The sequence below is a fragment of the Manis javanica genome, chromosome 6 (genome assembly GCF_040802235.1).
Source record: "Manis javanica isolate MJ-LG chromosome 6, MJ_LKY, whole genome shotgun sequence".
NCBI classification, from domain to species: Eukaryota; Metazoa; Chordata; class Mammalia; order Pholidota; family Manidae; genus Manis; species Manis javanica.
The window spans coordinates 68,938,654-68,953,475 of NC_133161.1; the positions used below are offsets into that span (position 1 = coordinate 68,938,654).

At 44.6% G+C, this 14,822-nt stretch overlaps 2 protein-coding genes across 15 annotated transcripts in view; one reads left to right on the forward strand and one right to left on the reverse strand.

Moving 5' to 3' along the window:
• Positions 1-879: 879 nt before the first annotated feature.
• PEG10 (paternally expressed 10) lies at positions 880-13,278 on the reverse strand. The gene is given in 3 exon segments (XM_017662391.3): positions 880-6,113; positions 6,116-7,332; positions 13,024-13,278. Coding segments are annotated over 3 exon segments (2,394 nt in total). The 5' UTR covers positions 13,029-13,278; the 3' UTR covers positions 880-4,941.
• Positions 13,279-13,430: 152 nt separating this feature from the next.
• SGCE (sarcoglycan epsilon) overlaps positions 13,431-14,822 on the forward strand; it is a 64,005-nt gene continuing 62,613 nt past the window's right edge. For 3 of the 14 annotated variants that reach the window (XM_037019867.2, XM_037019870.2, XM_037019873.2), the window contains exon 1: positions 13,431-13,635. In XM_037019867.2, the coding sequence (XP_036875762.1) occupies positions 13,527-13,635 (109 nt within the window). In that variant the 5' untranslated portion in view covers positions 13,431-13,526. The remainder of the gene's footprint in view (positions 13,636-14,822) is intronic. The other 11 variants (XM_037019868.2, XM_017662381.3, XM_037019872.2 and 8 more) reach the window with 6 other exon arrangements.

Here is a 14,822-nt window from a genome sequence, read left to right on the forward strand (position 1 = left end):
CTCCAAGCAGGCATCTGATGGTGCCCCCACTCCCAATTTCCCCAGTTCCACCCACCACCCTGCACACTATGGAAGTCTATGAATTCTGGGCTGAATGGACAACTACTTAGGGCATCCTGCTACTTACAAGAGACAATTTTTGTGTTTTCATCATTAGTCACAGATCTTTCCATTTAATCGCCATCTTCCATGTATCCTTCCCAATAAACCATGTATTTATGTGACCACCATATCATATGAACCCAGCAACTCTTGGCACATTGAGTCCCCTTTCCAGGTTTTCTACATGCAGCCTATTATTCTACTACTCTAATGCCATCGTGTTTTGAAATCTGAATGCCTTATGAAACTCATTTGTCACTTTTCTTTAGATGTCTTTCATAATCACTGTGATGATTTTTAGTGTTAGTTGGTATTTTAAAAACCTGCATGTTGATGGCCCACACATCACTTCCTAATTTTATTTGGTATGTCTTCCCTTAGGTCTTCATTGTCTTTATAATTTCCTATTAATAAATCTCAAGAATTCCAAGTAAAATGTATATTAAAAATAAAGGTTTATGTCAATAGATTCGCTACTGTGTGGCTTTTTTATGTTAAAGTTTTGCATCTTTAAAAAGTTTTTATGTCAATAAGAGTATTAATTGGGTGGCTTTATGTTAAGTTTTGAAGGTGGAATAATCTAGTTGATATAGGGTTGCTTGATTGATGTGTTCTTTATACCACCTGCCCACTTCCACTTACTCCCACCCTCCCTTCCCCTATCTTCTAGATCCCCCTCCCCACTCGTCCACCTTTGACCACTCTTCCTTAGCCCACCATCCTGTCATACTCCACCCAACCCCTTGATCCCAGTTGACGCTGAAATGATCAAGACAGTTTACACTTAACCACTAAATCTTTATTAACTGAATTATTATAACATCAATACAGTATTAGTAAATAGAAATACAGAGTAAAGAGAATACAGCAATAAGATGGGGAAGGGGAAGGAGGTAGGCCAGGGGTGTGTAGGCATAGGGGAGAAGAGGCAAGGGGAAACTGACAGGGGCATAAGCAAGGGTTTTTTTTTCTTACCACTTTCTTGTAACTACCATCAATATTTACCATCCATCACTATGAACTTCTTTCCAGCAACAATTTTATCCATCCATCCTGTAACTCTCTAAAGGCTTTGATCACAATCGCAATCCCTGGAGTTAACACCCAGGGCAGAGCCTTTATTAAATTATTTATCCAATCAACTTTATAACTTCTTCCACTAGGGTTTTATCCATGTCCAATTCACCCTAAATAGGTTGATCTCCCTGCAGTTCCCTCCGAATTTACTTGAAATCTTCACAGGTAGCAATCACAGGGTAAAGGATCACAAGTAAGTACACATGTCCACTTATAGAGAAATCTAAAACATAATATCATGCTTTTAAACTAATCCCACCCACTTAAGATTACTTAACAGTCCCTCCCACCCTAAAATACTTATGATTACATTTAGCTCCTATTACTTAAACTGACTACACAATGTAAGAAAAACAATGCAATTTCCCACAGACCAATTCGATATCATTCTACAGTCTGAAACAACAAAGAACTTTCAGTCCCATCAGATGTGCATTCTTTAGATGAAAATGTACAGTAATTCCCAAGGGGCTCTTCATCTCTGCAGGTGGTCCTTCATTTCTGCCCAGGTCTTTCCAACAGTGTTCTCTGTTGCCAATCTTGGAATCATATCTGATGTTAGCTGTCTGTGGTAGATGACAACTGGATCAATTCAGGAGTCCAAGAGGTACCTGCAAACTTAAACAGAAATCCAGACTGCACTTTGTAGATATGCCCTTCTTATTGTGTGTACCTGCCAAGTTCACTGTGCTATCTTACATGATGTAATCAAACTAACCCTCCATTTTCCAGCATCTAATACAAATACCTCATTGTTCAAACTAAATCGATCTTGCAGAAATGTATGTAAACTTATCCCATTTCAGTATCTTAGGATGATATCTTCGCTAGTTCTCTCCAGGTTTGCCTGACAAATGGGAGCTTCTTGATTTTTAAATTAGCACTGTAAATTTGGGCCAAAAGTCAATTTTGCCAATTTGTTTCCACAGGTCACCTATTGGCTCTGCTCACTGATTCTGATGTTTTGATTTATCTTCTTCACTTTGCTCCCTTGTCTACTAACTTCTTTAGGTACTTAATTCCTTTGCTCTTTCCTTTTATGAATAAAGTCATTTTTGTTTGAAACTGCCTCCCCAAAATTAAAGCCTCCAATTAACATAAACTTGATCAACAGCAAAAAGATAAAGCAATTGAGTGAAAGGAAACTTAATAAATTCTAATCCTACAGAATTTGAGATTACTTATCCTTAACACCTATATCTATAGATAGTATATTGAGCAATAGAGCATAGTACACACTGCCAAAAGCTTTTCATAAGCTTTACTAAACAGCTAAACGTGTGCCAGGGACTTCATCAATGAGCGGTCAATCCACACCACCACCACGCTCTCCCTGACTATTGTTGTTCACCAACATCTCCAGACTTTTGCTTGCAGTGATGGCCAATGTCCGTGTGCACATGCCAGGGCTGCAGATGCTGGCCCATTTCTAGGCCCTCTGCAGCATGAAGATCAATTAACAACTGTAAATTTGACACACAACAACTTGAATTCAAAGGTATGGAGATGGATTGATATCTGAGGTAAACTGAAGTGATGCTTCAAAATAGTCCAGAAGCACAAATGCACCGTTTCAAAAGTAAATACTCTAATTAAAACACACGAGTGACTGACAAGCTTTCTGTTCCATTGGAAAAAAAAAAGGACGTACTGTTTTGGATTAAGTAGCCAATGGGGTTTCTTCTTTGAATTTGTGTGATTTTTAAAGTTGCAATTGATAAAATTGAAGTTTTGTATTATGTTAAAAAAGAAGATTGAAGATGAACAGTATGAACTATTATACAAATACTCCAGTTCTAAGGAGCCTCTCATTCACAGTGTTGTAACAGAAATTCACAGTAAAGACATTTTTTACACTACATTACTTATCAATTTTAATTAGTTTAACTCTAACAATAAGAATTGGATAGTACTTTGTAGTTCAATGGAAGTAATTTTTGAAAGCAGTCACCACTCTAAAACACTGTTAAAGGACACTAGTAACCTACAGCTAAAACTGTTAGGGATTTAAACATGCAAGAACAGGGGTGGATGCAATGAACATGTGAAAGATGATGTTGATGAAAAATGGAACTTCACTGTCAGACTCCTCTCCATGACAGGCAATTTGAAATATATACCATGTTATTTTCTACTGCTCAAACTGTGATTTGGCAACTAGAGTGTGTTGAAACACATACTCCTTGAAGCCTGCCTCTCTTTCTCCATGCATGGCAGCAAAATGGAGTCTCAGCCATCAGGCAGGAAGGATGACACAAATCCTGCAGGGTTAATGGCAGTAGTGAAGAATCAAACAGAAAGAGAGGTTAGACAAACAGTTCAAGGTAGTAACAAGGGACTAGGCTAAAGGAAGTTAGGCTGTCCCAGGTCAGCCCAAAGTGTCCAGGAGACACCAGATGATGTCACTGGATTGACAACGCTTGTTGTCTGTTGCTTTGAGTCCTCTGAATTGCTTTCTGAGGCGGCTTCATCCCCTGGAGGGGATCCCTTTTCATTCTGTGATCTCTGATCCATCAAGGTCACCCAGCAGGATTTGAAGTCCATATCTATCTTCAAGACAAATGCCCTAATTCCTCTCTTCAAAGACATCCCTCCTAGGCATAAGTGTGTGGGTTTGGGTGCTAAAATCACTTCCCCTCTCTAAGCATCATGCTAATGCTACAGTCTAATGAGGAGGTTGAAGATGAAATGTCCAAATGCATATGGAGACAGATATGGATAGATGCTTCCCAAACTTCAGCTGGTGCTCTTCCAGATAATTAACAACGTTTCTGAAAATTCTTTCTGAAGTACGAGTACAAGTTGGTAACATTAGTTCAGGGTCTCTCAAGAGGTGGGTACAGATTAAGAGTCCTTTTGATTTGCACTCATTAACCTTCATACATGATTGAGAGGTGGTCACAATTCACAAATACCTAACACACCTGGAGTTACCAATAGTCTCTGGTTACCAGGTTTAACATGTAGAAGCCAGTGCTGGCATGATGATGGTAAGGTATTGAGAGAAAGCCAGAGTCCTTGGGTACATGTGATGTGCACCAGGATGTAAAGGCACACGCAGAAGTCCATCTGAGAGGGCGCTTCCGTCTCAGGCCGGAGGTGTTTCTGTTGCAGGGGTTTTGCCTACTCCTGGGGGAAACTATCGAGTTGCTGCTCCTTGAGAATTAACAGAACCATGAAGGCGGAATTTGAAGATGGTGAAGTTTGTAAGGGTGCAGCAAAAGATCACAGAAGCCGTTCTTCACTGCACCAACAATTTCGCTTCCTTAATGAGGCGTCGGTCTTCCAATGACATAGAGTACTGAAACTGCGAGAAAAGTCATACCCTCCTCCTCCTTGTCTCCCCCTCCATAAAGAAAACACATTTCCTGTGTTTGCATCAGCAGCTTCTCTGTAAATGATAAATGAAGAATCTGGCAGCCTATACTTTAGATGGTGACAGAGCTTTCAGCAGGTAAAACCCAGGCTTCCAGGATATACTGGCAAGTAAACTTACTACAAATTTTAGTTATATTGGCAGTAGAGAGATAATTTGTTGGTATTTATTCTGTCGTCCCCCCCAAAAATGGTGGAAGTCTTCTTCAGGTGCTTTAGGATGTGTGCTGGTCCAGTGTGGTCCTGATCTTCCCCAGCTGTTTCAGAGAGGACTGTGCCTCAGTTGGCCTGAAGATGCAGTAGCCCAAATTAGCACACAATCACTGATTGAGAAACTGGACAGGGACACATTTTGAGGGTACAGATCCTGAAGGGCATAACAGGTATTTACATGGTGCTGTAGGACGGCGGTGGTGGCGGCGGCGGCGGCGGCGGTGGCGGCTGCGGCGGTGGATACTGGGGTACTGGCGGCTGGCGGTACCAATGCGGATTCCAGGTGATCATCACAGGGACATAGAGCGAGCGCCCATGTCCATCTCGTCCCACTGGGTACCAGGCAAACCCTACTGGGTAGGTAGGGTAGGTGGCATAGGTGGGGTATGTTGGATATCCAGGTACTTGAGGCACGTATTCGGTATACGTAGCCAGGTGAGCTTGGTCTTCTAAATTTGGAATAGAGAGTCGAGGATACTGATTCTGGATGGTGAAATTGTTGGGAGCTCGGCAATCGTAAGAAACTTGTAGTTTCCACCCCCTTTTCACTTGGAGAACTTGGGCTCCATTAGGTGCGACTGTTGGAGTAATCAGCCCATCTTTCACATTTCTGGCCACAAAATCTCGCAGAGCCGCCATTTCAGGTTCAGACAGTGAGTACACGTGTCCACTGGGAATGCTGTGTGCTCCAGGTATCATTTCTATGGCAGGGTCAACCAGGCGGTGGTCTGGGTAGACATTTTCATCTACTGGAGTGTACACATTCTGGACATAGTAATACCTCACTGGTTGGTAAACTCTGTACCCGTCTGCTGGGTAGTAAAATGATGGCTGTGCTGGTGGTGGGAGCGACGGTGGAATTGGCGAATACATCCGGCAGTGGTATCGACAATATTCAGAATCAAAGACAATAGACCGGGTGCTCCATGTGATGTTGGGATCATGTGTACTCAGCCAGCGCACCCCTAGGACAACGGGGAAGAATGGAGACTGAGTCACATCAAATGACAGCACCTCACGGTGATCTCCCAGGTCGACTATCAGGTCATGGGTTTCATGGACAACTGGGCCCGATGCTATGGGACGTCCATCAATTGCTTCGACAAGTATTGGCCAGTCCTTGACTCTCAGAGGAATGCCATTTTGAGCAACGTATTCATGATCAATAAAGTTGCCAGAAGCACCAGAATCAATCATGGCTCGGACAAACAGGGTGTGTCTGCCCGGAAGATGAATCTGAAGCATCACCTGCAGGTGTGGAGATGAAGCATCATCTTGTGGGGACCTTATTATTTCTGGCCCGGTCGCTGAAGGTCCCTCTACAGCGGGGCCGGGGAGTTTCCCGCCGGTGAAGCCTTTGAGGCCTTGGCAGGACAGTTGTCAGCATAGTGACCTCCATTTCCACAGTAGAGGCAGAGGTTCAGCTTTCTGCGTCTTTCTTTTTCTTCCTGGGTCAGACGCATGCGGGCACCTCCCACAGGCTCTGTTGGATCCACCTGGTGGTGGCTTGTGATATGAGGCAACACAAGAGCACGTGGTGGGGAGCGTGGCTTGCGAGCTGCAGCGGCCCTGGCCAGCCTTCTCTCGATGTGGATGCACTGGCCGATCAGTGCAGACAGCGACTTGGCAACTTCAAGGCGTGACAGCTCCACCTGAATGTGGTCACTGAGGCCCTCGTGGTACTGGTCAATCAGTGCAGGTTCATTCCAATCCAGGTCTTGGGCAATCATCTGGAAAGCGCTGGAATAGTCGATGACTGACCCCATGCCTTGGCGCAGACGTCTGATCTTGCGTTTGGCAGCCTCCCGCCTCTGGGGGTCTTCAAAGACGTGCTTCATTTCGGTCATGAAGGCTGGGTAGTTGTGCATCAGGTAGTGGGATCGCTCCAGCTTTGCAGAGGCCCAGCGGGCAGCACGGCCGGTCATCATGCTTGTCACGAAGCAGACACGGACGCGATCAACTGAGAAATCTCTGGTGCTCTTTTCCATGAAGAGCTGGCACTGAGCCATGAAAGGAACCAGCATGTCTGGGTTGCCGTCAAACTTCTCAGGAAGGTCATCTGGGCACTCTTCCTCTAAGGGAGTAGGTGGGGCAGCCGCTGCTGCAGCACCTCGGAGCTCGATGTCATCCTCCTCATCTTGAGTGGCAGGCTCCACTTGCTCACGCAGGGTGGTGTTCTCCTCTGTGAGCTTCTGCACCTGGTTCTGCAGGTTGTTGTTCTCCTCCGACTGCTTCATGACCTTCTCTCTGAGGTTGTTGATCTCTTCAGAGAGATCGTCCCGCCTGCGTTCTGCCAGGTTGGGGATGTACTGGCCCCTTTGGCCTGGGCGTAAGGAGGAGGAAGAGGAGGAGGAGGAGGATGAAGCAGAGGAGGAGGATGACGAAGCAGAGGAGGGGCCGTTGGGGGGAGGAGGAGGAGGAGGAGGTGGGCAGTCGGGCCCCAGGGTGAGAGTTGGGCCGGGAGGAGACCTCCCAGGGGTAGCTTCACTCCTGTGGGGAAGGAGGCCTGGATCCTGACCTCCTCTTCCACCCTTCCTTCTTTTTGTTTTCAAAAGCTTTTTGTTTCTGTAAATGAGGATAAAAGCATACATTCAACATAGGCATTCAAAACAGCACAACACAAAGATTTTTCACATTTAAGGTATCTACCTCTTTGTTCTACTTGCTTAAGAGTTAATAAATAAAAACCTTGCAAAGAGACAAAGAAGTAAATTAGAATAGGTAACAAAAAATACTCCACTTTTTGATGTCAAATGACCTTTCCACCTCAAAAATCACCAGCTCCTTACAATTCAACAACACATAACTAACAGCATGCCTACCTTTACTGACTATAAAAGAATGCTGAGACACTCCCCAACAAGTACTTTTGTATGGAGAGAATACAGCAAGAAACTTACAAGGCAAAGATAGACACCTAATAAATTACACAGGATAAAGGAAGCCAAAATGAGAAGTTATCTGAAAACAGCAAATATTCTAGCCAATAGTGAACCATACAAAAGAAGGAAGGAATTAAAATTGCAATGCCTTATTCATCAACCCTGGGGGCAGGAGGCCCTCTGGCCAATGTCAAGACTCTGGTTCACCTCTGCAGAGAATGACTGGTTATCAAGACAACCACTATAAGCCACAAAAACCACAGGATTTTCTAAATTACTTGTCTGACCTAATGTGCTTCTCAAAGAGAATTCCCTATGGGACAGAAATGCAACCGAACAGCAACATGTGTCTAGTTTCCTTCCTTACGCAGTCAATCAACAATTGATGCCTTCTAAGAGGAGCTGGACTATTGAAGTGGGACATTCAAAGAAGCCCAATAATAGAAACACCTCAAATTTATAATAAGTATGTAATTAAATAATGCAGGTAAAGCACATAATGCATATTTAATAACTTTCTCTGTAAAAAGACTGGGATTAAGAAGAGGAAGGGACTGTAACTGTGGCAACCCCAGCATACATTTCCCACCCTCAGATTTTTTTTTTTTAAATACTGTGTTGCTCAAATACAGAGCATCTTTTTTTTTTATTTTAATACTGTTATCAGTTATCAGTTTTCAATTCCTAGTTTTTAAATAAGATTTGTCAGCACAGCTCCACCCAAAAGTTCATAATTTAGAGCATGACTGGGCTGTGCTCTAAGGGGTGAGTAGACATGTGTTTGGGGGAGGAGGAAGATTAAATATTCTCATGATGGGTATGGTGATAATAACTCACACATACAATAAATCATTTCACAGTGCCTATGTAATACCTGAATGCATTTAGAGTTATTTAATTATTTTAACTTTTCATTGATTTTTAAATGAGAATCAAATTCTCAAATTTGGAAAACTTTAGGGAAGTGTTCAAGTTTAAAAACTCTACATAAAGAAGGCAAAATGCCTATTCACTCAATTTTAAGACTCCTCTTACTTCTGTAGGCCCTTTCCCTGCCCCACCCCTGCCACCCACAGTCATTTTCACTATGCCCTGTGCTATTGGTATGGCCTCTCTAAAAGAGTGGCTATACAGCAAGCAGAGTCCTTAAGGGACAGAACTACTGTGCCATTTTAAGAGTTACTACTTTAATAACTTAGGCTACAAAACATAACTGACATTCAGATTATATATTCTAAAATATTCTGAAAGTTTAGGAAAAATGAGAAGATACAATTAACACATCACAGACTATGTTATTTTCTTTCCCAATGCCTTAAAGACAATTGTATTTGTGACATTCAGAATATAAGGTCACAAAATAATGCAATTTTTATTTATTAAAAGTTTTAATGTCCCACCAAAAAAACACTAATAAGCACAGGTCAGGTGACTCAGGTGCCAGTTCTGTCATTTAAACATTAATAATTTGAAAACCTAGAGACAAGACTTCTAAAAAGGCCTTCACAGCATGGCTTGGCACAGCCTGATCCAGGTCAGGAAGGTTAACAACCTACATGTTGTCACTACACAGTCACTGGGATGAGCTTTTACTGAGGCCGCAGTCTGATGGTTTTAACATCTGAAAAACATAATGATAGGACAGAAATAATAGTATGTTAGGAAATCAGCAAGTAATCACTCTGTTGTTTGGGGAAACAAGATCAATAGGTTTTTAAAATTCAAATGTTTTTGGTGGACAGAAAGGAATATAAAAGTGAGAAGAGACTGGAGTCAAGACAATAAGAAGGAGCTGCAACTGTAATTTAGGATGCATCCCCCACCTCACCCCTTCAAACAAATTCAGGGCCTTACTTGGCCTGCAAGGTCACCAGTTTGAGACCCCCTGACCTTTACCAGTGTCAGTCCTCCAGCCCCCATCCCCAGGATTTTTCATTTGGGGGTGGGATTCTTGATCCTAAAAGAGACAACTGCTCAGAGCAGAGTAGTTTAACCATTAAAAGAGATATGGTAGTGGGCAGGCAGGTTAACAGTCAGTGTTGTGTAAAGTTTAAAAATGTTCTAACCCCAACTGGAGTATCAGTTAACACAGGAATAGGAGCATTGTGATTTGAATTACAGAATTCTGGCTCCTTAGACACCTCCCTTAGTAGGGACTGGATTGGGAAGGCAGGGTCAAGAGGCCCCATTCCTAAAACCAGGAAGGACCCATAGCATAAAGCTATGCCACTTAACTTAGGACAGATGCCATCTTTACACATGAGAGTGTAAAGAGAGTTCAGTGTTAGTCATTTGGAATTAAATACATTTGATTAATCTTTGACTCTTCATAATGACTTAAAATTTCTATCCCTCAAACACACCAAAGAGCAATAGTAGCCAAAAACTGACACGCATTAAATATCCCATTAGAAAATGATACTTCATTAAGCAACTCCTGTTTACATTTCCAAATGTCCTATTTTCTTACAATGCACTATACGTGAATTGCAAATTATATTAATGTGCACATTTTTGCCATCGTTTTGAACTTCTTTAAAATGTAGAAACAGAATTTCCAATGACAAGGAGGGTCAGGGTGTCAAGATGGGTAAAAAGGGAGTGAGAACTTAATGAAAGCTGTAATTATTATAAGCATATGTCATCTGGAAATTATATACTTGTTGGGGTGTGGGGAGGTGATGTGTTGAGATTTTGGGAAGCCAAAGCTCCCACAGTCCCCTGCAACAAAATCCTGGCTTATAATATATGGAACAAGGTTTAAAAATTCCATTTAGATAGAAACATAAATATGGTATACCTAACTGGCAGTAAGGTATAAATGTTTCATATTGCTGTTTAATATTGCCAGCTAAGGTCCTCAATCTGTATTTTGTAATGTGACCAGTTTGTTGCTTTACACAAATTTTAAATATGAAAATTCCACACCATTAAATCATCTACTTGCTTCAACTTAAATAGTTTTTGCTTTTTAGTTTTAAAAAAAGCTAATTATTTTGAATATTTTAAATTAAATTAGTTGTTATGTATTATAATTACAGCTTACATTATTGGAGTTTAAAATACATTTTTAAAACAGATCCTGTTAAATGTGATTTAAGGTTAAGCAATACTTTGGACAACCCAGGAGAGCAAAGCGCCATAGGAAAAAGCCAGGAACAAGAAGCCAGAAAACACTAAGGAAGACACTGAATAAACCAACTTACTCTGGTCATTTAACACATTTAACTAATGTCTACCATGGGCCAGGCACAATTACTAAATATGTAGGCTGGGCTAACCCCCTAGAGTTCCAAGAAGAAAACTCCAGTTTCATAGGCATGCAGATAAACACCTTATCCTCTCTCAGAGGCCAAGCCAGCAGCACCACTTAGAACTCCTGTGATACACAGTTCCAAGTTGCTCATTTTGCCCGTCAACGAATCTGACTCCAAGAAGTTCCTACCAAAAAGGTCCACAGTGTCTCAAAACAAAAACAAAAAACAAAACTAAGTGTGTAAATAATTAAAACATTTTTCATTTCTGGTAAAAATTCTTAGCTGTACTGCCCTTAGAGGTGCCAGCCGTGTCAGTTTAGAAGCACCCTTTATAACCCACTATCAGGAGTTTAAATTGTGGTATTATGTTATTTAACATATGCAAAGCACTTATAAAAGTGCTTATAAATGCCATGTATAATTACTATTGTTGTTAATTCTTTTAACTTATTATTCTTATATTTGTTAGACACTAGTGGATAAAGAGCAAAGCCCGCGCGGCAGTGAAACCACAGTAGAGCAGGGCTGTACAGCAAGGATCGGATAATGCAGGTGCGCAAGTGCGCAGGCGCTCAGGAACGCAGGCGCAGAGGAGATGGGATGAAAGGGAGGGGCTGGGGTCTTGCACTGCGCAGGTGCAGGCGGGCTCTGGGGAGGCGGGGGCCACATGCCATCTCAGAGGAGGCTGGCTCAGGGAGGGGCCAAGCTTTGGAGAGGCAGGGTCTAGACAAGGCACCCCATAGGAGGTAGGCTCTGGGAGAGGCAGGGCCTGGGGTAGCTCCCCCATAAGAGGCGGGTTCAGGGGAAGGCGGGGGCTGGGGGAGCCGCCTCAGAGGAGGCGGGGCTCAGGGGGAGGCAGGGCCTGGGAGGCAAAGTCTAGAAGGCGCGCGCTGGGAAGGCGCGCTGCAGAGGCGGCGGCTCTGAGTAGGCGCTGGGAGGCGCTAAGCCCACTTTGAGCAGATACTGCAGAGAAGGCGCACTACAATGGGCGGGGCGGGCCGAGACTGGCTGCATGCCTCTCCCAGGATCACCTCCTCCCAAAACCCCTCCCACCAGCCTGCAATAGCCAGATTCATTTCATGCAACAAGAGCAGTCCACCCCCAAATCCAATCCCCCCTCCAACACTAAGGAGCACCAACAGTTTTCACAAACTGTTGCTGGACACCACTTCCCGCCACTACAACTACACCACTTCAATCAAATGCAACTAGGCAAAGCAGCCCGCCCTGCCGCCACCAGGATTCCCCTTTTACACTTAACTCAGCACCCCTCCACTCCACTCTATAGCAGGAATGGTGTGCGCAGAATGTTAAACACTAATATTTGCCTGGGGCTCCATTTTGTCTTAACAGCACCATAATGCAGAGAACCGTCCTGCAGAAATACAGAGTGGGAGCCATTCCAAAAGGTGTGCTACAGACAAAGGGTGGGGTCTCTAAGACAGAGTAATCTTTGCTGCTCGTTTCCCTTTAGATTTTTTTGTAGCGCAAAAGTGTAGCTTGTGTGCCTCTGCAGCTGTTATTACTTTGTAGCGCTTTTAAGGTGTAAATTTTCTGCAGCTCATGTACCTCTGCAGTTCTTGTGCCTTGTAGCGCAATAAAGCGCCGTTATAGCGCTAATCTGCAGCAGCTCAGATTTCGTAGCGCATTTAACACGTGAATCAGTCATCAGTCTGTAGCTCATATATCGCTGTTCATACTCGTTTATAACGCATTGAAACGCTCATTAGTTCCTAGTGCCATTGAAGCTCCCATCAGTTTGTAGCGCACTGAAGCACCCATCAGTCTGTAGCGCATTTGAAGCGTTATCAGTTTGTAGCGCATCGAAGTGCCAATTAGTTTTTAGTGCGTATCACTTTGTAGCGCGTTTGAAGAGCAAATTGCAAATTGGTCTGTAGCTCAGGTCCATCTGCAGCTCATGGTCGGTCTACAGTCCTTATCTGGACTTGGGTCTTGGAAATCAAAGCCCTGAAGGCTTGGTTTTCCACCCTGTTTTGGGGTACAGCCAGTGAAGGCGTGACAAGATTTGCGTGGAGACACTCAGGGACACTACTCCATCTCCCGCAGCTCCCGATAAAAACAGGGAATAAATGTGATCTTAAAAAAAAAATCCTCACCGCATACTCACCACGCGAGGACTCCTCTGCGAAGACAGGACGGACGGGATCCCACACCTATGCCACGCGTGGGTTCCGCTGGGTGCTCTGCAGCCCGGAGTGGCTCCGGACGAGAGCCCGCTCAGCGGACCTTTCGCGAGGCTCGGTGGACCCTCTCTGCTGTTCTCCCCAGGGCGTAGTCAGGGTTCTTCGACACACACCAATCGAAGTTGAAGCGCGTGTACCCGGAGCGGCGACTGGGAGCCTTATATAGGCTGAACAGAGGAGGGGGGCGCCAAATCCCAGCGTGCTCCGCGGGTTAGGGGGGCGGAAGGGAGCGGGGCGGGCGGGGGGATGGGGTGTGGGGGCTGGGGCGATGGCCATGCTACACTAGCCCGCCGCTAGAGGGAGTACGGGATTAAGGAGCGGGTGCAGGATGCTGATGCTGAACTGGCCAAGCTGGAAGGAAAGAAGAAAGGGAGGGGAGGGGAGAATCGAGGACGGACGGCCTAGCCAGGCCAAGAATGCAATTGCCCTGGTGGTGGGAGCTGGGAGACCCTTGTGCTTGGACGGGACAGGGTCGGGGGACACGCAGGATGAGCCCCGCGACCACTGGCACCTTCTTGCTGACAGGTTAGTGGCCCGCGCGCGACTGGAAGTCCTGGAGCCAACAGGCCGCCTCCCCATCCCCCTGCCCGGGTTTTGGGTACCGGGTGTATTTTCGGGGCATCAACTCTTGTTGCCCCCGTTCCCCCTGCACCACCCATCCAGGATACTCAGCATCCCACTTCGAAGGTCCTGTGCGTCCCATTCCAGGCTTGACCCCTGGCCTTTTCTTCTCCGCGCCCCCGCGGGCCCCTCCCTGCATGGAGAGCGCAGAAATTCCATTTCCAATTTACATTCCTAACCTCCCCCCACCTGACACCCACCCTCCCCAGCTGGGGCGGTGGACCTTTCCCGATCCCCGCAGCAAGAGCTGAGGTTCATTGCCCATTTTTCTGGGGGTGGGGCAGGCATTGCCCGCAAATGGGGCTCTGCGGCCCAGAGGAGAGCCATAGAAAATGGATGTCAAGCTGCGTCCACTTCTACACAAACATGTTTTTCCCTTTTTTTTGAATCCGATGGGGAGAGAACAAAAATACGCGTTTAAAACACCCAATTCTCCCTTTTTTCTAAGTGCACTTCTCGGCAGCGGAAATCTCATTTTTCTTAGGTTTTACAGAGCAGGAAAGCGGGATTATGAATTGCTGAGGGCTAAACGGAGCATTCAGGTCAGCGGTAACCCCAGTTTGGGGCCGGAGACGCTGCAAACAGTACCGTTTGCCCTACCAAGTGCACTATTTCGAGAAAGCCAAAACAAACGCAGCTGTGGATGGCTCCAATGTGCCTGGCGGGCTTCAGAGACTTCCAGCTCTAGGCTTTCGGTGGTGATTACGTGGTTTATGCAGAGACCTAGCTCTCCCTGCAGCGTTACATTTTTCTAAACCTTGTAGAGTGAATGAATACATTTTATTCACGGTAACCGCGCGTTTAAGCCTTTCAAGCCTGTTGCCGATAGTCGGCCATAAATATTTGTGTTTACTTATGCACATAAACATACATATTTTAAATTACAGAAAATTGCAATGAGTTAAAGACTCCAAAATATTGATGAGGAAGGATGCCGTAGGAAAAAAAAGCCTTAACGCAGATTTCCTTTTAAGTGCCTCAGAGTGTTAGGCTCTGAGAAAATGAACAATCTGTTGATAGTTTTAGTAAAAGAAGTTTAAGTAGAAAACCAAATTGTCTACAGCTGAATGAGGTTCCTGAAACACTGATGA